Source organism: Coffea arabica, chromosome 4c (genome assembly GCF_036785885.1).
Source record: "Coffea arabica cultivar ET-39 chromosome 4c, Coffea Arabica ET-39 HiFi, whole genome shotgun sequence".
Classification (NCBI taxonomy): domain Eukaryota; kingdom Viridiplantae; phylum Streptophyta; class Magnoliopsida; order Gentianales; family Rubiaceae; genus Coffea; species Coffea arabica.
The window spans coordinates 52,189,977-52,214,450 of NC_092316.1; the positions used below are offsets into that span (position 1 = coordinate 52,189,977).

Here is a 24,474-nt window from a genome sequence, read left to right on the forward strand (position 1 = left end):
CCAGGATTAATTAGTTGTCACAGTACTCATTAGTTTGCCTTCCGCTTCTACCTTTCCCTTCTAAGGAAGGAAACACATTCTTGTTGAAGTTGATCAGCCCTCACTATTAATTGCATGATCAGGAGGCACTGATCAAGACACAGGTGAACGAAGTTTACAAATTTTGTGGTGTGCTATATATATATATATATATATATATATCAAACAAGAAGGGAAAAGGTAATTGACGAGTAGATGCTGATATATAGTTTATGGGGGTCGATATAGAAGTTTTATTCTTGGAGGGGATGAATGAAATATCTGATTTGTGTCATTGACTATGGAAGCTATGAATGACAATGGGACATTAATTAGCAGCCCCCTCAGTCTATATAGTACGTATTAATTATCCGGGACTATCACTATTGGCGAAGAACTTGTCCTTTTCACAAATTGTTGTGGTATATATATATGATCAATTTTCTTTTGCTATGCTGCCGATTCGTGGTTCTTCTCAATTCTTCATGTCTTTGTCAGTCCTCTGCCATACCTCACTCTAAGAAGAATATAAAGAAAGAAAAGAAAAAGGAGTACTACAAATGTCGCGACTGACGATCAGCAGCCTTCTAATCTTCAGAAAAAAGACAAAAGTTTCCTTCTCGTTCTTACTTCTTGCTCTCTCTATGTCAATAACTATGGAGTTAACCTCCACCAGATGGTACTGACTGTAGCTTCTTTCTCTTTGTTTTTTTTAACCAGTTTGACGAGTATAATTTATGTACATGCTCTCATCTTATTCCTACACCTCGGATACCATTTTCTACACTTCTTCACAAGATTATGTATGTGCATATATATATATATATATATATATTTGGTGCTGACGGAATTGCACACACTGCAAGAGAAAGCTTATTCTATCATTTTTTTTTTTTTTAAACGTCACTATTTTGTATATGGCTAATACTTGATATTACAAGAGAGAAGCTTATAGTAATACATGTATTTTCATTTATTGGGAAGGGATATGATTATTTTAAATTTAACTAATCATTACCTTCGTTAATAAATGAAGATACGTGTGGAGGAAGTGATGATGGTCATCTTGGACATGAATAGTAGGATTATTATCTAACTTGTATATAAGATAAGAAAAAGCCAATTTACTGTAGCAACCCGTCTTGGACTTGGAGGCCTGGGAACGAAAGCACATTCACCTGAGTGAGAATCACTTCACTTTGAGAGAATTGAAGATTGCTCCCCTTAATTTCCTTGAGACCATCGCTGAAGAAGTCGTCTGAAGTTGTTACATGAGCAGGGTTTTTGCAGGGAAAGCCATTTACGTGCAAAGGAGATTTCAGATCAGCAATAATGCAGAAATCCTGCAATGGACCAGGCTCAGCACAATGGGAAGGCAATGGCATGGTAGCTGGCTGGCTAGCAGAACTGATGACAAAACTGCACAGGACAAAATCAGATGAATATTAACATCGCAGGAAGAAGCCATGCATATGTGCTCAAATTTGCTAAGGAAGCCACCGAATGATATATAGCTTCGTAGTTTGCCAGACAAATTAGACTTAAAGTTGTGTGCTTATCGAGCAGTCTGATGTTTCGCTTGCCTGTGCATGGGGAAGGCACGACTAGTTCCTTGTTGACGGCAGTATTAGTGATTAATTTGCTGCCAACCTACTCCGTATGATACAAAATGACAATGCTTAAAATGAAGGAAGCTTTTAGAAAGCTATGTAGGGAAGGAAGTTAGAAAAGGTATAAAATGAAGATATATTTCAGAGATTATTAGTTCAAATTTCCTAACAGTACTGTGGCAAATCGTACACCTAATATCCCTTATTTTGAATAGGTCTATGACATTCAGTACAATTTTGAGTTATATCATCGTAGAAGGTATACACCACATCCTGTGCCGCCACCATAAATCTTCCTTCCTCTTGGTGTAAAAATTATTTAAAGGGAAACCACCACCAGCAACACCCCCCCCCCCCTCCCCCCAACAGTACTGTGGCAAATCGTACACCTAATATCCCTTATTTTGAATAGGTCTATGACATTCAGTACAATTTTGAGTTATATCATCGTAGAAGGTATACACCACATCCTGTGCCGCCACCATAAATCTTCCTTCCTCTTGGTGTAAAAATTATTTAAAGGGAAACCACCACCAGCAACACCCCCCCCCCTCCCCCCAACAGTACTGTGGCAAATCGTACACCTAATATCCCTTATTTTGAATAGGTCTATGACATTCAGTACAATTTTGAGTTATATCATCGTAGAAGGTATACACCACATCCTGTGCCGCCACCATAAATCTTCCTTCCTCTTGGTGTAAAAATTATTTAAAGGGAAACCACCACCAGCAACACCCCCCCCCCCCCTCCCCCCAACAAAATCAGAAATCAACAACGGAAGAACGTCCAACCCAAGACTGCAATCTCATTGACATCTTGCCTTGGCAGCTGCACTGATGGGAATTACACCAGAGGGTGACACAAGCGCATCAACAAATACATCATTTGGGGTGACTGGAACAACACCCTCATCCATTATCTGCACTGAATAAGACACAGCAACTGCACAACAAAGCATTCTATCATCATCCACCGGATTGACCTCTTAAAACAATTATTTCCCACATAAAAGCATCGAAAGTGACTTTACCCAGGAAAGGCTGCTTCCACTTCCGTTCCTTCACAAGCCCCTGATATCTCGTCAAGAATGCATCATAATATCTTTTGATTTATCACCGCGTAGCATCCAGAACAGTGGGTCAACAAAAAACAATAAAGAGTTACTGGAATGCACAAATAGCCAATGAAATGAAACAAACACACAACACGCTCTAACAACCACAATGGGCGAATTTTTTGTATGAACTTGTGGACACACTCAAAATATATCCAAAAATATATATCAGCTTAAGATTTGAAGGTATACAAGACAGAGATTAATTGAAGTAACATGTTCAAAAACCCTAAAGGGGGAAGGGGCTGAGTCCCAACACTAACTCTGCTTGCCAAGCATTGGAGATTGTCTATTGCAGAACTTAACTTCAGAATTGGTATAACCGGTTGAGATGGATGCTTAACAATTGATATGAAAAAGTTCAGAGAAATAAACATCGGTGACATTTATTAAATTCTCAGCAAATGCATAAATTCAAATCTTTTACAGAGGTCATCACAAGGAGCCTTACCCTCCACCACGACCCAAACGTCTTCCAGATTTGTCAAATGCGAGTCCTGAATGTTTCAGGAAACAGTTATAAAAAGTTCATAACGATCTAAATAAGTAAAGGGTACACCCAGATGAACTTTTACTCAAACAAATACCACTATGAAACTTCGGACAGTCATACACACGAATACCCCATCTTCGCTCCCCCAACTCCCCCTCCAAAAACTGGACCATGCCTTCCTTCCCCTTTTTATTTTCACTAGAAATGCTATGAATTACTTAGATTAAGATGGAAAAACTCACCAGGTAAAAGAAGCAAATCAACAGGATGATCAGCCAACATGACTGCACAAAAAAAAATAAAGATTAGTCTAGCATACGCATGTTCAACTACATAACTTAGCCAAAGGAAAATAAGCCCAAACACATGTGTGCAAGTCACTCTATAAACTTATACTTTACATTCAGTATCCCAACAACTCTCCATAAAAGAATGCTTACAAGGGAAATGCAAGTTAAGCTCTATTAACAAAGAAAAGGCCTAGAAGCCGGATTTGTTGAAAAGATATTCCAGGCCACACAAGGGAAAGATTAAGAGTAAAGGGCTGAAAACCAAAATATTTACAAAAATCACTTCAGTTAAACTGTAAAAGCCGCATACGTTAGTCAATATTACACTGGAAGGACTAATATCCTCTCTACCTGCTGTATCATGTCAAATTAACCTCAAATGCATAGAAACACTTGCAGAATAAGGTGTCCCAGGTATGCTTTTAAGGACAAAAAATTCGCAGAATTGGCCAATACGAGCGAGGTGTATTAACTAGTTAAAGCACAAGTCAAATGAAAACCCACAAATCAGTTTAAAGCTTATGGATGAAAAGCAACGTATACCATCTTCACGTTCCTTTCCCTCAGCATCCATTGGAGCTGGCTCCAAAATATTCATTGAATTTGCAATTAAATCGTCCATACTTGAGATCTTCAGCATTCTCATGTGGCTATTCTTGTCCTCCACTCGTGGAACATAGAGTGTCTTCCCCATCTGTAGATAATCATCTTATTGAATTGAAGATGAACAATAAGGACTTGAGTTTGAGAATCAATTCATTTACAACTGCTAGAGGACAAAAACCATGATAACCACCCATTAAGTTCATTGCCATACTCAAAACAAACAAATGCATATGTAATAATCCATAAGTTCAAACGCACAAGTCAAATTTCTAATAGCCTGTCTTACAGATTCCAAATAACACTTCATGATCAAGCTCCTCAGACCCAGATCAGAGGAAAATTGAATGGCATACATTACATTGGCCAGTCTTCTACTGTCCATACTCCTACGTCTAAATCTTACCCTGGACAATATTGCCTGCTAGAATATAGGAGCTCTACTTCATGGAATACTCATGCATCTCTACAACCATCTTTTTTCCAGATTTCTTAACAGATGTAATCTATTCGACATAAGCAAAGTCAACAAAGCATTACAGCCACAGTCAGCTACATGAATCCCATAAAATATACAGGTCATTCACTTGACTAGTAAAACCTGATGATGCAAATCTTTTAAGACACCATATCATCCATCTAGTCCTCCTACCTCTGATTCACCAGCATATACCAGGGTTGTTCCCAACAAAGAGTCTCTATGAAGAGAGAGGCAAACGAAAATGGTATTCTAGATTTTCATCTTCTTTTGGCAAATGCTGCAGTTTTTTATTGCCTAAGTCTGTAGCACGACATATGATTGAAATTAGTAGATTAAAAAAATGCGTTGCCTACTTCTATCTCAGGCTAATTGTAGATTTTTCACATAAGAGTCTATTTACCTATGGAGCTAGATGGCCCGATTTGACATAAGACATAATTACCTAAAGACTCTTCATTTCTTTGGTAATGATATCTGAATACACTTTAACCTTGTCTAGTTAGCTTATCAGATAAGGTGAGAACTTGTGAAGTCAATCCTGTGAGTATGATTAAAATATAGTACCCATGACACTTATCGTAAACTTCCTATTATACCCTCAGTGGCAGATATTTACCAGTAGTGATTTGTAAACCATCACCTAAACCCCACCAAAAAGGTATCTGGTTGAGGTATTGGAGTAACATTGTATGTATTCTTTTAATATGCTAAGGAATGTCTAGTTCTCTAATTTGCAATAAAATTTTAATTCCACTATGCAGCAACCCACGCCCCAACCCCACCATTTGCAGTACAAAGCTTTTTAAAGAAGCTTGTTTGAATTTTTCCACTTTTAACGTCTATTGCAGAAGAGAGAAAAGAAGGAAAAAGAGATAGGAGAAGTTTTACCACTCAGAGAGAGGGAAAGAAAGGAGATGGTTCAAAACCCTTCAAGCTTCAGAGCTAAAAAAATATTATCTTCAATCATTATCCTGTCTCTGTGTTTACCCTAGCTTCCTTTAACCTTTGAATCAATGTGATTGTTGCTAAACATGCGTTTTTCTAAATTGATTTCTTGTATATCTCCTAGATTTCAACCAAAAATGATAAGAACATCAAGATATTGATGAACAAAAGAAACACAGACATAAAACTTGAGAGACAGAAATTAATTCAAACAATGTGTAGCACAAATTGATAACTTATACATTAGAATGAAACAAATAAAGATTGAGAACTTATTGAGCTCTCTCAGTCTAAGCACAGTAATGGTTTTACCAGTCTATATGTGCATTGCACTTTGCCTTATCATGTAACTTTCCAATAACTATTAACATCAAAAAAAATTAAAAGCTTGTAGGTGTTATGCTGTAAGAATGTTGTGCTAATCAAAGCTACAGTTTGTATTATGGAGCATATCTTGCTATTTCCCTCATAAGCAATTAAGTTCTCATATGACATCTTTAACTTAAGCTTCACAGGAAGCCTCAATAGGCTCGTATCCAATTTTGCGGGCCTACTTCTAGAACTGTTCAACTCAACTTGACCCCTCACTCAATCTCAATTCTCGTTCTGTCCATGACCTGCTCTACCGTAGTTAAGATTTACTATCTAGAGACCGTTTATGGAAGTAGCAATGCTTGGTTTTCGGGTTGAAATCCTTGCAGCTATGAACTAGCCCCATAGTAGACAAATTTAACATGTATAACCGGACAGCAAATAAATACGTATTATAGCATAATAAAAATAAGAGTAAATCTTATATACACTGACAATGTATACACTATCACCGTTTGATTCATGATATGTGTGCAAAAGTTGACTTTCAAATTCAAATTTTGCATAGTTGTCATTCATCCAACGTTGACAGTGTATACACTGTCAGTGTAAGAAAGATTAATCCTAAAAATAAACATGGAATATGTGGTAGACACAAAACATACATAAGAATCCCAAGTAACACAGCGGAACATGTTGGCAATGGAGTCAAAACATGCACTTGCCCATCAAATTGAAGGGGGAAAAAGTAAAAATGCTATGCTTAAATCAAGGCATTCCATCAGACATGATCTAAGAGAGTTCCTGCAAATCAGTAAAGAAGGCATGAGCTTATATGGTAATACATTGTCCGAAGGATAAATGCTTCACCTATGCATAGCTTAATGCCAATACAAGCTAAGACCTACCTTGTTTTTTTTGGTTCAAGGGGAGTTGTATCTCTCTATTTCTTTCATTAACATTCTGTTAGCATTCTCGAATCAGCGTCAACTCAGAGGACAATTTTCAATCACCAACTACATTCTTTTTCATACATACAAAACATGATGCTGAGTAGGAAACACGTAAAAGACTTCAACTTTGTTGCAGAAGTAATCAAAATTCAACTGATTTAGGACTAACCACCTAAAAGTTCAAGATTTACAGCATGCTAAAGAAGTTGATTAAGAAAACATTCTTCAAATGGAATCAACTGGGCACCTAGACTATAACAAAATGGAACAAATTCAACAACAATTTTTAACAGAGAAATTTTACAATTACAAAAGAAAAAATAAAGGAAAGAAAGAAATGACAAATAAAAAAGGCTTAGGGAGAGATAAAGAAAACACCTTTGGATGAGTAATTGAGAATTTGGGCCAACAATTTAGACGTATCAACTTCTCTTAGTGCGCTGCAGCTTATGTAAGCACATAATTTCTGACAAGACTTGAACCAGGGAGCTTCCAGTACAAGATTCTGTACCGCATCATCTACATGGATAGTTTTTTTGAGAGGGGGGTGGGAAAGAAAGAGACAAATGCGGTAAAATTTCACCTAAAAGAACTGAACCCATTAAAAATAAATAAATAAATCCTGCATAAAAAGAAGATGAAAAGCACAAGTGTACCTTCCTTCGATCTAAGGGTAGGGTCCATGGACTTGAGGTCTCTTCTGACTTTGGAACGAAGGGCCTTCTTCTGCTTGAAAATGGCGTCCAGGTTGAGTGGGTGGTCAGCAGAGGTGGTGGTGGTCATGGTGGAGGCGGTGGTTAAGGGTGAGCGTGGGGGTGGCGGATGGTACTGGTAAGCGTGGCCGAGTATAGGTGTGATGGAGCGGGTGAACAAGAGTCGGGCGCTAATGGTGGATACGGAGGAAGGCAGAGCAAAGGGTGACGAGGTGAGGAGGGCGTGTGGGCGGTGGTGGCGATGGGTCATCTGTTGTCGGGCCAGTTGCTTCACCCCATTTAGGCTCATCTACTCTACTGATTAGGTGAACGTTAAATGAATTGATGGTGCCCAGACTCCAGTACAGTTTTTGATGTACTACTGAATCTATTATCTGAGATTAAAATAAATGTCTGCGTAGCTGTTCGCTCGCGAGCAGTTCGAGTCAAATTTTGATCGATATTTGACTCGAGCTCGATCAATATAGAGTTCGAATTGGTCAAATCGAGATCGAGTTCAAAAATAATTTTATTTGAATTGCGTTTTTCTGAAATTTTTTTGTAGTATAAAAAAGTGTTTGGATAACAAAAATATCTCAAATAATATTTCACTTGCATCATAAACACATTTCTCAACCTACCTTTTTATATTTACAATCACCTTTTTATCTCACATACATCACATTACAAAAAGTGCTACAGTAATTATTTCATATAATATTTCAAATAATACTCTATCCAAACAAAGCGAAATTTGATATATATGAAATAAAAAGATAATTGAAAAATATGTTCACAAAAAACGTAATAATTTTTCTATGAAAAATTGCTTTCCAAACAAAACCTAAGTTTGTTAGCTCGCGAGCTTCGAGTTCGAATTCAAAAATATTAAATTCGTTAGTTCCCGAGCTCAAGTATATATATATAATTTTATTTTAATAATAAAATTATATATATATTCCTAATTTTTATTATTTATTAAGAAAAATTTATTTTATTTATTTTTAAAAAATAATTATTTTTTATTTTTTTAAACTCGAACTTTAAATTTGCAGCTCGTCGAGCTCGAGTTCGAGTTTGAACTTGATAAAAGTAAGTCAAGATTTGTTTCAATTAACTCAAAACTCGACTCGACTCGACTCGATTCATTTGCAACCCTTCCTATTTAGGATGGTTAGCAGGTGCCATCAGTAAAGACATTTGATCAGAAAGCGAATTTTTTGCAAGAAGCAACCATTGAAGAAGGATAATCCCAATTCAATTACCAACAACTGAAGATGCTACTTCATCTCAGTAGACTTGTAGCCATCATAATAAGCTTTCTCAGCCAATCGCCGGGGTGCAAAAGATATAACTATAGCAGCCGGAAGCTACTTCAATTCATCCGTTGCACAATCAAGTAGATTTGGAAACAGAAGTTGCCATTAACAGTCGGAAACGCAAGATACTGATGGAGGGCACAGCTTCTTTGCAATCAAGAGTCATTTATACACCAGGTCATCATTGAGAGTGGCAAGGTAAGATTAAGAATGAATGAATGAATTGAATATACAGGAGGATATTTGCATTGATGAAACGAGAATAATAAATGTTACTGAGTTCAAATCTGACACCTCATGGTCACGGCCCTAAAATGAGCGAGGGACAGGAAAGGAAGGTAAGCACGAAGTTATCAAAGCCTTTAATCAGAAAAAAAAGACATTAACCCTACGGCCAAAAACTACACGTATTGATACTTTGCATGCTAAACCACTGGACTGCAAACTATTCTGTAGCTAGCTACTCATGCATGCGACCCCGGAGTTCAGCCAAACCTGGTACAGATTTAGGCTGTCTTCAGCTTGTCAAGCTGGATGAGATATTTGAACTCGCAATCGGATGGAACCAGCTCTGAATATGGTTTGGTTTACCCCATTCAGCAACACAGGTCACGCATCTATGTCATCATTAGGCATTTTCACGGAGTACCTAAGGTTCCGCAGATGTTGAGCAATCTCTGTCAAGAGTTTGCTTCCCTCACCACTCTTCTGCAGAGTCATAGCAGCATGCTTTAAGAAGCCACTATCTGCTTCAATTGCTCTCAATCTCTCCCTAATCAAAGACAACTCTCTTTCAAGAATAGGCTTATTTTCTGTACCTGTCAGGGGGAACCATTTCATCTTAATCATATTGAAGAAGAGCAAGGAAGCAAAGCCAAAAAGATAAAAGAAAACAGAGAGAGAGAGAGGAGTTTAACAAATCCGATGTATATAGGCAAAAGGGTACAATATATTGAGGAACAAAAAGAAAGAATCAATCACCTCTCTCTCCTTGCTCTTCCACGTTAGACCCCGAGAGATGAGATCCTTGGTCGACGGAGGGTACGCTCATATTTCTCTCGACATCCTTCAATAAACCTAGAAGGTAAGATCTTTCGTGCTCGAAGTCTAGGGATGATTCATCCAGAGTTCCACCAGCTCCTAGTTCCATGGAACGGTCAAATGAGCGTTTCTTTGCTCCACTTTGATCTAGTAGTTCACTGGGACTGCCACACTCAGATTTTTCACCAGAAGATGATAGAGACTGAGATTTCAAAGCTTGATAATCTTCGTCATCATCAATTTCACAGACCTCACTTCCTATTTTCTTAATAGGCCCATATTTTTCCCTATAAACATCAAGGTCTGCTTCCAAAACCTTAATCTCTTCGTCTCTCTTCCCAAGTAAGTCTTTCATGACCTGCAGTGCTTCTTGGTCATACTCTGCCTGTTCTTCCATCATCCTCTGATACTGCAAGGCCTCCATTTGAACAGCTGCCTTCTCTGCTTGCAACCGAGTGATCATTGCCATCGCATTGTTTGCTGCAACAGCAGAGGCACTTCTTTCTTCATCTAGTTCCATATACAGTGCCATGAGGGACTTGCGATCTAAACGAACTTGTCTCTTCAAACGAGTCAAAATGGAGTCACCGTCTGCTTCGTTCAGTGCGTTAATGTCATTGGGCTCTAAAACAAAGTCCGGCTTGTCCATGGAAAATTTTTTACCCGCCCTGTACCTAGGACTGGCTTGAGCTGAATCCGACAGCGGTATTCCAAAAAATTTGTTTCCCCTAACGAAGAGAGGGGTTTTACTAGCATCTTCATTTATGTCCTCTGAGTCTGGCAGTAAAGGCACTGTTGCAGCTTTAGTATCTTCTCTACCTGCTATATCAATCTTGTCAAATTAACAACACGACCTAGTTATGTTTTAAGGATAAAAAAAAATTCACATAATAGGTCAATATGAGCCAGCTAAATAAAATAGTTAAGTGCAATCATCCCAAAAGAAAAAAAAAACACAACTTAGTTTAAGGTATATCACATATCAAGAATATCTTCTTGCGGGTGGAAAACAATCAGAATAAGAACAGGATAGCAGCTGCAGTGTTAGACAGGTGTATAATCTCACATGTTTACATATATTATTCACATATATGAACCACATCTAGAAGAATGCTGATAGTCACACAACTGGATAAAATAGATGAGGAAGAGAATTTGCATCAGTCAAAACACGAACGAACCACATAAGCCAAGGCTCCTCATATGTGTCCTGGAATCAACATGAAAACGATTTTATTTTATAGGACTTACGTTGATTGTCTCCTGGAATCAACATGAAAACGATTTTTTTATGGGACTTACGTTGATTGTCTCCAATTGAAGCATCCTCATCTTCTGGAATTTCTGAATCATTATCCGACATGAACTTGAGCTCTGTGTACCGAATGTGGGGCAATTCTGGATTTCTCCCATCCTCATTTTTCCATGACAGCAGGGGTGCTCTTGGAGAAGGGGTGGGAGCATTAGCATTCATCGACGAACTTCGAATGAATTTCGAGGAGGGTCTCGTTTTCAAAGGGTCCCCACAACAAGAACACCGAGGAACACCAGTCAGGTCACCTTGCAACCCTTCATCCTTCTTTCCTGATTTTACCAAATTTCTCTGGTCATCCTCTACAAAGCAATCGATATCCTTGTGCAGAATCCCAACAAGAGACTTGTATCTATCGCAATCAGAGTCTTTCTCTGTTGCAAATGAAAGAAGGCATCCATCACAGATGCTTCGTATATCAGACAGCTTCTTATGCACGTGGCAATAGGCAAGGGAAGAAATATCTTTCTTGTGAACTTCGCATATCGAATCATTGTAATAGAAATTTGGATTTCTGTGAACCAGAACATGATCAATCCTTGTGCAGAGCAAGCATGGGATTCTCAAACCAAATAATTTTGCAAGTTCGTTGCAGATAAAGGCAAGAAACCCATCGATGAATAGTAGAATTATCACCACCCATTCCAGGATGGCATATATCAAGAATTGTGGAAATTTTCCCAACTTTTCTTCAATAAGTATCTTGATAGATTGCGACATGTCTATGTGTAAGGTGTGAGACCATAAAGTTCTAAAAGGGGGATAATGTCAGGAAGATCAGAATTAAAAGAGAGATTAAAAGTGGAGGAGAATCAAGCTGCAGCAAATGAGACAGATCATGACCCCGGAGGAAAAAGCCAGCCCCGGATCATGATCTTCCTATCTCTTTAGATCTTTTCTATTACAGTTCCACTCTCTCTCTCTCTCTCTTTCTCTCTCTCCGTGCCAGTGCGAGGAAGACGAGGAAAGATTTGTGTGTAGAATTTTGAGGTTGCAAAAATTCAGGTGGGAGTGTTGGTTTGATGGTTTGAGCTAGATATAGTAAAGGGGTCACCAACTCACAGGTTTTGCTTCCAAGTTTCGAGAGAGGGAGAACCATTGCACCTAGATTAACGGTCCATCGCGCTTTCCATTTTACCCCATGTAGTGATTTAGAGTCGTTTTTGTAGGTGGACTCAATTGTAAATATATGGTCATTTTACCCACTTGTTTTCTCAATACCAGGGGATTCGAGTCTTGTATTGAAAGTATCTATATCATCTTCTAAACGAGCTGTGCTCTGAACCAAATGGTTAGAGCTTCAAACAGCTTCTGAAGCCATATTTACAGCACGCCCAAATAAAATTTTCCAAGCTTAAACACTGCCAAAAACTTCAAAGTCTAGTAGGAGTCTCAGGCAGTTTACTGAAGTAAATATCAGATCGTGCTCGGCATATTAGAACTCTACTTATGACTGAAGAAATTGCAGAGCCGTAGCATTAAAAAGTTGGGGAAGTACTTGGCTACATAATTAAATTATAGAGGAGATGGTACACCACTTGTCTTCACTAACCAAACAGCATCTTTAATCTCCTAATCTGAAGGCAATACATTGGCAGACATGTATGGTGAAACGCATCCTTGTACCTGAAGAAAATCATCTTTTTTCAATCAAAAAGAGGTATTAATAGATAAGAATGCATGCCGATGGAGTGGTCCTCCATGATTTTCTAAGGAAACCTAGCAAAACGCCAGATTGTGCTTTACCAAGAATTCCAAGAGTTCGTGAAAAGAGAATGGCAAGAAACCCATGATTCCCATTCTATTTTTCTACTATTTAGAACTGGAGAAAAGACCCAAAATGGTGCAAAATTAGTAACTTCATTGAAAGAAGCATAAGACATAATGTTTCCATAACAAAGAATCAGTCACCACCACCCTCTTCCCCAACCACACAGAAAGGAAAAGGGGAAGAATTATATTAGAAAGTTGAAACATCTTTTGTCATCAGTAATCCCAAGTTGACATGCCACATCAAACAGATTAATTGACATTTAAGTAGCAATTGTAAGCATAAGTTAGCTGAGAAAACAAAGCAAAAACCATCAGCAGGATTGCAAGCACAAGTAAGCAGACCAAGTGACTGTGAGGTCCCTAGTTCGACTCTTAAGCCCTCACCTTTTCCCATCCCCCTTGTAAGACTTGGAGTCTCCCTTTGGACCAAAAAAAAAAAAAAGAAATCTTCCATCAAATTGAAACTGTAGTGTGCAAAACTGATCATTCTCTTATCAATATCATGAAAGTAAAATAATATGTTAAATGTCAAGATCCATTATTCAATATATAAACACATAAAATGGCTGACCAGGATCTCATGAAAAATGGAGTTAAAGAGAAGAATAACTTAAATTCTAGCAATAACAGGTTACCCCAGGACCAAAAGTTTGCATATTGATTTGAAGGGGAACTAAAGGTATAATGACTTCAGGGGAAGGTATCCCATACCTGCAGTAAACAAGTGGGAATTTGGATAAACCCCTGTAGCAATAGATCAACCTTCTCCAAAGAGTCTGGAGGAACAGGGGTAATTAAGTAGAGGATGTTCCTAAAAGTATCAATACCTCTCACAATTCCTGGATCATAAAGACAAGACAGTAGGAAATTAAGCTAGAGTCTATGACGTTCAGCTAAAAAAGAAAGAAATCAGAAAGTACATTGTAAAAATTATAAATTATGTTAAAAAACATGTATGTCTCACACAAAAAGGGATAAAAACTAACAGAGAGCACCACTAATCTTCAGTGCAACTACAATTTTGTTTTCAAACTTACCAAAATGTTAAAAAAAACAGGTATGACTCACACAAAAAGGGATAAAGACGAACACAGAGCACTAATAAACTCCGCTGCAACTAGAATTCTGTTTCCAAACTTACCAAATGCCCAAATTGCATACCTGTCTAGGCTCAACCACATTAGCAACCCAAAATTAACTAGTAATGCAATGTGCCACAACTTGGGGCCTGAATATGTATGTGGATATGATTATCTCCAAGTACAAGCCCATATTGCATTTGTACAGAGTGAAAAAGATTTCTTATCCTCATGTCACATGAGAAAAACAAACTAAAAACGATTAATTACAGGTAGCATAGTTCTCAAACAAGTTACCTACCTAGGCCAATACAAGGAGATAAATTTTCACCACTTTCAGAACTGATGGCCAAGCCAACAATAGTTGCATTTAAGCTGTAGAAGATTTCAGTCTTTGGGACCTATCATCAAGAAACAATTGAAAAATCATGCCCTAAGATGGGTTTAGTAAATCATAAACAACAAGGACGATGAGAAATATCATGAAAGACTAGTCCAAGAAGACTTTAGTAATTTTTCTGAAAGTTGAGAACAAATGAAGTCTGTAGATCAACCATACAGCGGGAAATGAAGAACAGTGTATTCTATGTTACTGAACCAACCTGACAATGAAGATGCTTAATTTTGATACTTGATACAGAGATTTCAAAAGGGGGTTGGGCAGCTAATGCATTGGCGAGTTCCTTTATTGTAGTGATATTCAATTGACTGGGAAAGCACTGTCTGAAATATGCCATCACACGCAAGTCTCGCATAAGGCGAGCATCCTTCTGCACCAGAACCCTGTACAATACATTGAACAGAAGATTTGAAAATAAAAGACTTAATAGATTAAAGTGCTGATGCTGCTTGACCAATAGCAAGTCGTGCTAATTCTAGTATGCTTGCAAAAAGGGACAGCATATATTTCAATCTTGCTATTAACAAGATGTAGCAGATGCCAAGCTCTTACTGAAATGAAAATCCATTTATACACTTGGAAAAGGACATACGATCTCTTGAAAGAGTCCTGACGAGCTGAATTGACCTCAATTATGGTAGTTGATGTAGAATCATCCTCATCTAACCAAAACACTCCAACTGGTAGATTCTTACTCTCAGTCGATATGCAAATCTTTACCACATGTGTAGGAGATATGTATTTAAGCATGTCAACAAGGATGTCATAACCAATACCTGCCACAAAACATAATGTCCAGATTAGCCAACCTAAAGATTATGGATGAAAGAAACTCCATTACAAGCAGCAGTAATGCAAAACCAAGGCATAATTTATGTCATATCAGTTGGTAGAGATACAAAGATCAAAGATACTAATACAAGTATACCTTTCACCCATCCTGGAGTGTTAATGACCAGCGGCACCCCAGCGTGATGACGTTCTATCTTATCAAACATGCAGTACTCTTTGCGATAGTGGTCATATAAGGCGAATATGTATGTCAAGTAAGTTGTTGGATCCCTTTTTGAGGATATGTCGCCAAAGAAAAAGCATCTGAAGCAAAAGTTTCAGCCAAAAGGTAAAACATTTAACCCATAATAGAGCCATATATTCAGGATGATGCATCAATAACTGCCATATTATCTTCAATCTTATTTACACAATGTCTGGACAAATATCTGGTTTCCCACTTCAAAGAAGGGAATTTAATCTATTTGGCAAAGATATTAAGTTCAATCAGGTGGTAATAAACTTGAATTTTTGTAACAAAATCTCAATGCATCAGATGGAGTGGCCAAATGCAACAGACAAGGCTGTAATCATTTTTGTAGCTAGAAATTCATTTTAAAATAAAGAGCCCAGAAATATGTTCTTCCTTATAAGCAATAGTATGTCAATTTGAGAAAGCTAAGTTCCAGGTTTCAGTCAAGGCTGGTTAGACACCTTTTCCCCATAAAACAAAAATTCCCCACAACTGGATAGATCAGCATTACCAGAAAATAAATATTAAATAAAAAAAAAAAAAAAACAATCATAGAAAACAAATATAAATACTTCCCAAACATCTGTAAAACTTGTATCTGGAAAATTTGAACATCCTGTAGAAATGCCATCTTAAAGTTTCCATTTGGAATTGTAGTTGCTTATTGTAGCCATTTAAGCACATGCTTTTTATCTTCTAAGTGGGCAAAGACAACATCAATTCTTATGACCAACAAATCACTCGATAAGCTTTTCTTCTCCTTTATCTAACATGCACACTTTGCCTTATTTATTCTTGCTTTTACTTTTTTTTCTTTTTAATGGAAAACCAATTTTATGTCTTGAAGCCATACAAGCGGTACAAGTCGGACAGGATGGGGATATCAATGTTAATTTGTCAATGAAAATGCAGATAATTATTTCAGTTATTTCCCAATCTCCTGTTTCTCAAAAAAGAAATGTATCTCAAAAGCATGCGTTTTGCCCACTTAAACACCATGCGATATAAACTGCTGAGATATTAAGTGATACACAAGTGACCAGAAGAAAGAAAAAAGGAAAAAAAAATGAAATTGCAGCCCCTACTGGGGGGATGTGTTCCTCAAATACCCATAGACAAGCAGTGCCTCAAAGCAGAATGCTCAATGTTGATACTCATCTTATACTTTCCTACAACAGATAAGATTTTTAACCAGGATATCACAATAAATCCTTCATCGACTCAATTCAAGGCTAGTGCTTCAATGACTAGTCTAATGCTGCACCACTATCCACAAGAATGCCATAACTCAGAGACAAACTTCATAAACGTTACATTCAAGAAAACAAACAAAAGAACTTCAAAGTCATACCTCTCAGGCGTCTTTAGGCATGGGATGGTCAAATCTGGCCATGAAAGAGAATCCACCAATAACTATCAGATGCACACAACTATATTAGCAAGTAAAAGAGGCTAAACCCAATAAAAGACCACCAACCTGGAGTCACCTTGTCAATGACAGTTAGCGATAGAAGACCAGGAGGAGTAAACTCTGTCTGCCCAACATCAGTATCCAGATAAGCCACCTTTTTGTATCTGCAATTCAAAACTGAAAACCTCAATATCACATACAATATCAACAAAGTTTGATTCTTTCCATCTTATAATCTTCAATCCCACTTTTTCTTATAATCCATTATCTTTTGTCCCCTTTTTTTTGGGAAGTGCCAAGTGTCCATCAAATTAACCTAATCTATCATACAAGGAGGTTGCAAGAAGTGAGTTTGTTTGTTAATTCAGCTATCCAACTAAAAGAACTTTAAAATAAAAACAACTTTTCAGGATTATACAAGTATCCTTAGATATAAAAATCAGAACAGAGGATAGGATTGTTGAAGCAAATTTCAAGAAGCCCGTCTCTTCTCTTCAATCAAATACCCAAAACCCAACCGAAATTCACAGCAGTTTAAAAAAAAAAAAAAAAAAAGGAGTTGCATGCTATACCATCCACACGGCAAAAGAGAGAAGACGTAAAATGAGCAGAAGAAAAGTGAGAGTAAGGCGTCCAAACCTTTGGAGGAGAACGTTGAGAAGGTGGCGGGAGAAGGTAGTCTTGCCGCTGTTTTTGGGGCCACAAACCAAGGCAATAGGGGGAGGACAGCTGATGGAATCATAAGCAATGGTGTGTGCTGCATTGGACCATTCTTCTGGTATTACTATGCCTGCTGCTGGAGGCTCAGTCTCCCCAACCGAAGCCATCTTTTCTATCTCTATCAAATACTATTCGAGTCCCACCACTAGTACTCAGGTCTCAAGTCTCAGGCACTCTGCCTCTTCTCTATTTGAATAAATGCATGCAAGAAAAAAAAGAAGCAGCAGCACCCGCCAAAAGTTGTGATTGTACGGCGCTTCAGTTCATTTTGAAGCGTTAAAACGTGTGTTCAGATCCGAAGGCTCTCCTTTTGCCTACTTTTTTTTTTTTTTTTTTTTTTGGCCTGCTGACTTTGCGCTTTTCCCCCAAATCAAATAAATGGTTTAATTACACAAAACACCTAAGGTACACTCTAATTTCTATTTTGCATCCTAACCTTTATGCTGTGCTGATTAACTAGCACCCTATGTTCACGCATCGAAATTTGGAAAAAATAAAATACCTTCATAAATCCTAATAGCTAATCTAAAATTTTTCAAAAGGTAATCTAAAAATTAGTTTAAATTTTTTTAAAATTTTAAAAAAATCTCAAAATATATTCTAAAAACTCTTCTATTCTTAAATATCCCAAAATATTTTCTAAAAATATCACAAAATATACTCTAAAAGCTCTATTACAGTAAAAAAATTTTAAAAACACCTTGAAAAATAGCTAATCCAATAACTTCTCGACGAGGCTAGGAAGTTCGAAAAGCAAAGATGTCTCAGGATCTATATCTATATATATTAGAGAGGAGCTTTTTTACGAGGAGCTCCCACAAGCATCAGAAATCTGAATTCCTTTTACTATAACTTTAAATTTATTTTAATTCAATAACTCTTATCTTTTCCTTTTCCCTTTCCACTCTTCAATTTATGTGACCCACTAACCCATAAAATTAAAATTCCTAAATTTTAACTAACAAATAATAACCACCCCTGCAAAATGGCATGTGCAAATTCCAATTTACTTCTCACATTTACCACTGACATTTACCACATCACTGGTAGCAATAATTAACTGTTAATTTAAGAAACTCGCAATTACAAAAATCACATATCCAAAATTTAGAAGCTTGTTTGAATTACAATTTTCACAATTCTATGTATCTTATTGTCATAATGTATTTTACTCTCATAATCATTCACAAACCTGATGATCACTAATCCATTTTATCCATTTTCATTTGTCTTCACACAAATTGAATACAGTGAAAAAAAAGACTATGTATCGCACTCTCACCATGAATAAATCCTACTTACAAGCATTTCAATCAGTGACGAAACTAATATTTTTTTTTAGAAGAGCTAAAATTTTTCCTAACATAATTATTTTGAATGTGTTATGTTCAAAATAATTTTCATATATTTAAATATATGATATCTAAAAATATCAAATTTTAATTTTAATTATAACGGGATGTAAAAATAAATAACTTTTTAAAGAAAAAAATTAATTCAAAGGCAGTTAATTCACACATATATACATATATATATTCTCATAATATAAACTAAAATTGTAAAAAATTCCATCATTGATTTCAATGGCGTTTTAATTCTAAATTTGGAAGATTATAAAAAAGAAAACAATTGATCACAAAACGAATCCTACGCCATAGTGATTCAACTGAAATATTTTAAAAAGGTTCAGCAAGTTCACTTCCAAGAAATACAAGTCTCACTGAACATGTTTTTTTTGTAGTATGAACTCCAAAAAATTCAACATAATTACTTAAACCACCAATTTTAATTTTCATACTAAAAGTTGATTGATTTGAAAAATGTTCGCACATTTGTACAAGATTATCAAATCGAATGCATAATATTTGCAAGTATTTCATTTTGAAATAATTTTCGTCTATTTAAATATATGACATCTAAAAATAATATTAAGTTTAATTATAAAGGGATGTAAAAAATAAATAAATTTTTTAAGAAAAAATTAATTTAAATGTAGTTAATTCACACACACACACATATATATATAAATACATATATTCTCATAATATAAACTAAAATTGTAAAAAATTAGGAGGGCAAACTTTATTTTATACAAATATTTACACAATATGAATTAAAATTTTTAAAACTTGAGGGGGCTATGGCCCTCATTAGACCCCATTGGTTCCATCATTGATTTCAACGGGGTCTTAATTCTAAACTTGGAAGATTACAAAGAAAAAAACAACTTATCACAAAACGAATCTTACACTATAGTGATTCCATTGAAATATTTTAAAAAGGTTCACCAAGTTCACTTTCAAGAAATACAAGTCTCGCTAAACATTTTTTTTTTTGTAATACAAACTCCACAAAATTCAATAGAAATAATTAAACCACCAATATTAATTTTCATACTAAAAGTTGATTGGTGTAAAAAACTGTTCGCACCTTTGTACAAGATTATCAAATCAAATGTATAATGTTTGTAAGTATTTCATTTTGAAATTAAATAAAACATGCAATTACATTTATTTCTATCCATATATCATTCATTTTCTAATATTATTTCAAGATCCAAATTTTGCAAAAATGCAATTCTTGAGTGATCTACACATTTTGTCATACTTTGAACTATTGTTAGACAAATCTTAGATTTTAATTATGTTGGTATAAATTTTTTTTTTTTACTTTTTTCAAATTTACCTTTTATTTTAATTTTTTTTAATAACGTAAGCACTGTACATTGCACGGGTATTCACACTAGTACTACTATGTAATTAAGACAATAACAAGTAAGTTTGCTTAGTAATACTTTCTCCGTTCCGCTTTATAGTCTTCTTTTTTTTTATTCATCACAAATTATAGTCCATCTTCCAATATAGTCCATTTTTTTCACCAATAATTGCTTTAATATATGTGTTGAATGGTGTAATATATCATCATTATTGATGTTATAATCAATGTAAAGGGATAATGATTGGTAATACTCTTAATATTAATGTAAGGATATTTTAGAAAAATATGAGGCTAAATTTACTTTTCCAACTGAATTAAGTAATTTTTCTTAAACTATAGGAGAAAAAAATCAAGATTATCAAAATGTAATATTTCTTAAATCATGTAAAAAAAATCAAAACTATCAAAATGGGGCGAATGCAATAATAAATTCAAGAAAGTCAACACTCCAACGAATAAACTAGCATAAAATGACAGGCAATTTGCTGAAATCCATTGAATCCCATTATAGATTTCGTTGTACCGTGTTAGCAGTCAGTATTAAATACTAAATGCTCGTTTAATGCACTTCCCAAATCAAATGCATCCGTTTAGTAGATAATTAAAATCACCGTTTGCTTTATATGCCATAAACCACCGCCCGGAAAAGATAACTCAGTATGAATTTGTGAAACAAGGCATTCATTCTCATTTTCACTAGATTTATGACGAAGTCAATGCCAGATATAATGAATGAGCTCCCATACCTTAAAAACTAGTGGAAACATGGTGTAATGTCAGTAGACGTAGTTTTACCCTATCTTTCATATTAAAACTCAACAAAGAAAATTTCTGAATGGTCTTTGTTTTAAAAGACCATTTTAAAAGACCATTCTTATTATCAAAATAAAAAAAACAAAGATAATATCCAGCAAAAGCTACAATTTAACTCCATTTCTTCTTATTCCTTATGCACAAATTAAACACAGGATAACATTTGAAATACAAACTCGAAACAATAAATGAATGGTTCCATTGTTTATGGGTATTTTAAGTTCCAGTAAAATTTGTTTGGAGTTTTGACATCCATTACAATTTACAACTTTAAAAAAATATATATTTGTGTATTAAATTATGGAGGCAATGCCCAAAAAAAAAATAATAACAATAAAACAAAAAAGAAAAAAAATCCTTTAACAAAATTCAAGACTCTTAGATGGCCTTCTTTTTCCTGAAGGCCACCTCTGTGTCCAACCCGAATCCATCAACAGTCCGAACATGAACCAAGTTGGACCGTTTGAACAGTTTCTTCAACGGCTCCACGCTGTACAAATCATTCGCCGAGTACTTATCAGCCCGTTTATTTACCGACACGTGTAAAACGCAAACTCCGCCGGGCTTCATCGTCCGTTCGATCTCCCCCACGAACTTCTCCGGATAAAGCGCGTGATCAAACACGTTGGAGAACTCAAAGTCAAAAGTCCCATCCTCAAACGGCTGGTTATGAAAGTCGCCCTCCACAACTAGCGGTGGAGATGGGACCAGGTCCATCCCTATTGAATCGGATACTCCTACCCGTTTCAACGCCTCTACTTCTTGACCCATCCGGGCCCCGATGCTCAGTGCTTTGGAATCATTAGAAAGCAACTTCTTCTGTTTTAGCTCGCCGAAGAAACGAGTAAAGACCTGGATTTTCCTGTCCCAGTCTCGAGTTCTCCATATTTCTCGAAGCTTCAGATTGAGGGTCTTGTTGAGCTGGCGCTGGATGTAGGACTCGTATGTCTTGTATCCGGGTCGGATTTTTAGGCCCAAGCTTGTTTCTGAGGAGAATCGTTCTGGGTTTTTTGTGGTGATGGAAGAACAATAAGAGAGAAAAAGAAGGAAAGGTATGGAAAGGAGGAGAGTGAGAAGGAAGTATATGGGGACAAATGCTATGCTTGAGGTTTCTTTCATTTCTAAATATGCATGAAGAAGTTACAACCACGAAACATCAAATAATATCCAATGGTATACAATAAAGATATACAACAGCTAACATGCTAATTTATAGGAATAACCACATTAAATAAAGTACTAAAACATCTTAGACCACTAAATACAAGAAAACAATTAAAAGTAATGAAGTATATACTTTAGATTTGCATCCAAATAGTTTTAAGTAAATAGCTATCAAAATGAAGTGAAAAAATTGCCTAAATGGAATCATCAATAAAATAGCAAACAATTTGAAAATTATTAGAACTAATAGTTAAAACAACAAAAGTAGATGCAATCTACATATGGGAAAATTTATGATGATAAACTTGCTTTAAACCACAAATAATAATTAACAAATGTGATCCCCTCCCTACCATTTCTATCTAACATGGACAATTGAATTAAAACACTAAAAAATTATCACATATACAACCCGCAAGATTACATATTTCTTATAACCAAAAAGTAGATTGGTTAAAAAAAACATACCTATTGAGATTTCTTACAACAAAAAAGTTGATTGGCTAAAGAAAATATACCTATTGAGAAAAGTGTTGCAAAATGGGGAAGAGGAGTAGCTAATGTAGCAAACATCTAAATTCAAAAGGCTACATGATTGTGATGGAAAAAAGCTGTAAGTAATTGAAAAGAATTTGAGCAGATGGGAGGTAACGGCCAAGAAACCAAACTTCTCTACTAATTGAAATTAATTTAATAATTGTGTCTTAATAACTATATATCATAAGTTTGCAAATAACTGATGAGAAAGGCTTTAGGAAATTAAGAGACTTGGATGTTAATATAATTAAATGATTAGAAGGGCTTTTATGTAATTCCACTAAAACACAAGTTGAATTTAGTTGTACCTTAGCTGTGGCAATTGGACCACGGAGGTGTTTTTGAAAAATTTTACTGTAGCAGAATTTTAGAGTATATTTTGGGATATTTTTAGAAAATATTTTGGTATATTTAAAAGTAGAAGAGTTATTCGAATATTTTTTGGGATATTTTTTAAATATTTTAAAAAAATTTAACTATTTTTTAGAGTACCTTTGAGAGTACTTTTTAAAAATTTTTATAATATTTGAAAAACAAATTTTTAAAAAATAGAGCAATCCAAACAGAGGAACCTTACCAAGGGGAGGGAAGCAATGGGAAAGTTATTAGTTAAATTAAGAATTCACGGTTCCCTAATTAATGTTCTACCAATTAAGTTGAGACTTGAAAACTATACATGTTTCCTATGTCTCTTCTTTGTGTATTCGCTTGCTTTCTGTGCTATTTTCTGTCCCACAATCTATTAAATCGCCAAATATTCTTCATAAACGCCTCATCTTAAATCTCTTTCTATTTCACTTCATAAATATGTGTTCTACCAAATAAGTAATTGTTGGGACTCATAAACATGTATTCTATCCTGTAAGTAATTGTTGTGACTTAAAAGGACAAGAAAAAAGAATTAAAATAGGATGTTTATGAAGAATATATGGAGACTTGATAGATATTGGGACAGGAAATGGTATAGGGTTGAATACAAGATCTTTTGTGCTTTTGTGTATGATTCCCTCTTATCATTTTTTTATGCAGTTTGAAATCCTAACATGCATAATATGTGAGATTTTGTCCACAATATTAATGTTGTTATCTATTTTTATACTAAACTAGTCTAAATCGACTAATTTTTTATGGATCAATTCCACTTTGGACTCCTTGCACCTTAAATTTCAATTTTGAACACTCAGTATTGTGAACTCTTTCTTCTGCTAATTAATGTGAGAATACTCAACAAAATAACTATATTGTAGCCTCACCATTGCATACGTAGGCTTTATTTGATAAGCCAATTTAATACTTAAATTTAATCGATTCAGATTTTAACATGTTTAGACGTGTTTGATAACAAAAAATTGAACATTTAAATTAATTAAGTGGCACTAAATTTTGTAGATAAACTTACTTCAAAAAATAAGTCATAAGTTATTCATTTATCATTTAATATGATATACACTCAAATGTATGAGATTTAGTACTTCAAAATTCAATAACTTAATTGATTCTGATTTCAATTTTATTGAATGCACCCTTAAAATAGTATATCAAGATTCATATTAGTCTTAAATATATGAGATTTAGTATTTAAAAATTCAATAATTTAATGGATTCAAATTTTAGTTTTATTGAATGCACCTTTAAAATAGTATATCAAG

The 24,474-nt window shown here is 35.4% G+C and overlaps 4 protein-coding genes and 1 long non-coding RNA gene across 8 annotated transcripts; 1 reads left to right on the forward strand and 4 right to left on the reverse strand.

Moving 5' to 3' along the window:
- Positions 1–1,740: 1,740 nt before the first annotated feature.
- LOC140005412 (5-formyltetrahydrofolate cyclo-ligase, mitochondrial-like) lies at positions 1,741–7,896 on the reverse strand. Of its 2 annotated transcripts, none has more exons than XM_072046389.1 (7): positions 7,479–7,896; positions 7,199–7,341; positions 4,072–4,222; positions 3,481–3,522; positions 3,197–3,242; positions 2,662–2,732; positions 1,741–2,573 (listed from the first exon to the last, which is right to left on the reverse strand). In XM_072046389.1, the coding sequence occupies exons 1-7, from the start codon at positions 7,822–7,824 to the stop codon at positions 2,437–2,439; spliced, it is 936 nt and encodes a 311-aa protein (XP_071902490.1). In that variant the 5' UTR covers positions 7,825–7,896; the 3' UTR covers positions 1,741–2,436. The 2 variants fall into 2 exon arrangements, with proteins under 2 accessions (XP_071902490.1, XP_071902489.1); XM_072046388.1 differs by having other exon boundaries at positions 4,072–4,236; positions 7,201–7,341; positions 7,479–7,892.
- Positions 7,897–9,044: 1,148 nt separating this feature from the next.
- LOC140005413 (probable myosin-binding protein 5) lies at positions 9,045–11,906 on the reverse strand. Of its 2 annotated transcripts, none has more exons than XM_072046391.1 (3): positions 11,177–11,906; positions 9,815–10,693; positions 9,045–9,651 (listed from the first exon to the last, which is right to left on the reverse strand). In XM_072046391.1, exons 1-3 carry the CDS (start codon positions 11,904–11,906, stop codon positions 9,443–9,445), a joined length of 1,818 nt encoding a protein of 605 aa, XP_071902492.1. In that variant the 3' UTR covers positions 9,045–9,442. The 2 variants fall into 2 exon arrangements, with proteins under 2 accessions (XP_071902492.1, XP_071902491.1); XM_072046390.1 differs by having other exon boundaries at positions 9,815–10,696.
- On the forward strand, positions 11,317–12,391 carry LOC140005415 (uncharacterized). The gene is made up of 2 exons (XR_011813253.1): positions 11,317–11,429; positions 11,517–12,391. It is a non-coding gene; the product is annotated as an uncharacterized lncRNA (long non-coding RNA).
- A 31-nt stretch (positions 12,392–12,422) lies between these two features.
- On the reverse strand, positions 12,423–17,903 carry LOC140005414 (polynucleotide 5'-hydroxyl-kinase NOL9-like). 2 transcript variants are annotated; one of them, XM_072046393.1, is made up of 9 exons: positions 17,513–17,903; positions 16,950–17,037; positions 16,814–16,875; positions 15,367–15,533; positions 15,031–15,214; positions 14,641–14,821; positions 14,340–14,439; positions 13,671–13,798; positions 12,423–12,812 (listed from the first exon to the last, which is right to left on the reverse strand). In XM_072046393.1, the coding sequence occupies exons 1-9, from the start codon at positions 17,698–17,700 to the stop codon at positions 12,759–12,761; spliced, it is 1,152 nt and encodes a 383-aa protein (XP_071902494.1). In that variant the 5' UTR covers positions 17,701–17,903; the 3' UTR covers positions 12,423–12,758. The 2 variants fall into 2 exon arrangements, with proteins under 2 accessions (XP_071902494.1, XP_071902495.1); XM_072046394.1 differs by having other exon boundaries at positions 16,814–16,847; positions 16,940–17,037.
- Positions 17,904–21,393: 3,490 nt separating this feature from the next.
- On the reverse strand, positions 21,394–22,267 carry LOC140005013 (uncharacterized). The gene has a single exon (XM_072045082.1). The coding sequence runs from the start codon at positions 22,241–22,243 to the stop codon at positions 21,503–21,505; it is 741 nt and encodes a 246-aa protein (XP_071901183.1). The 5' UTR covers positions 22,244–22,267; the 3' UTR covers positions 21,394–21,502.
- Between the last annotated feature and the right edge of the window lie 2,207 nt (positions 22,268–24,474).

Coding starts and splice junctions, on each gene's coding strand:
- LOC140005412 (XM_072046388.1), bottom strand. CDS start 7,824: ATGAGCCTAAATGGGGTGAAGCAACTGGCCCGACAACAGATGACCCAT. Junction 7,342..7,478: donor TACCCTTAGATCGAAGGAAG/GTACACTTGTGC, acceptor CTATCCATGTAG/ATGATGCGGTACAGAATCTT. Junction 4,237..7,200: donor TCTCAATTACTCATCCAAAG/GTGTTTTCTTTA, acceptor CAATTCAATAAG/ATGATTATCTACAGATGGGG.
- LOC140005414 (XM_072046393.1), bottom strand. CDS start 17,700: ATGGCTTCGGTTGGGGAGACTGAGCCTCCAGCAGCAGGCATAGTAATA. Junction 15,534..16,813: donor TGCCTAAAGACGCCTGAGAG/GTATGACTTTGA, acceptor CTTTTGCTTCAG/ATGCTTTTTCTTTGGCGACA. Junction 14,822..15,030: donor CAGGACTCTTTCAAGAGATC/GTATGTCCTTTT, acceptor TGTATTGTACAG/GGTTCTGGTGCAGAAGGATG.
- LOC140005413 (XM_072046390.1), bottom strand. CDS start 11,906: ATGTCGCAATCTATCAAGATACTTATTGAAGAAAAGTTGGGAAAATTT. Junction 10,697..11,176: donor TTCAATTGGAGACAATCAAC/GTAAGTCCCATA, acceptor AGATTGATATAG/CAGGTAGAGAAGATACTAAA. Junction 9,652..9,814: donor GGAAGAGCAAGGAGAGAGAG/GTGATTGATTCT, acceptor TCCCCCTGACAG/GTACAGAAAATAAGCCTATT.
- LOC140005013 (XM_072045082.1), bottom strand. CDS start 22,243: ATGAAAGAAACCTCAAGCATAGCATTTGTCCCCATATACTTCCTTCTC.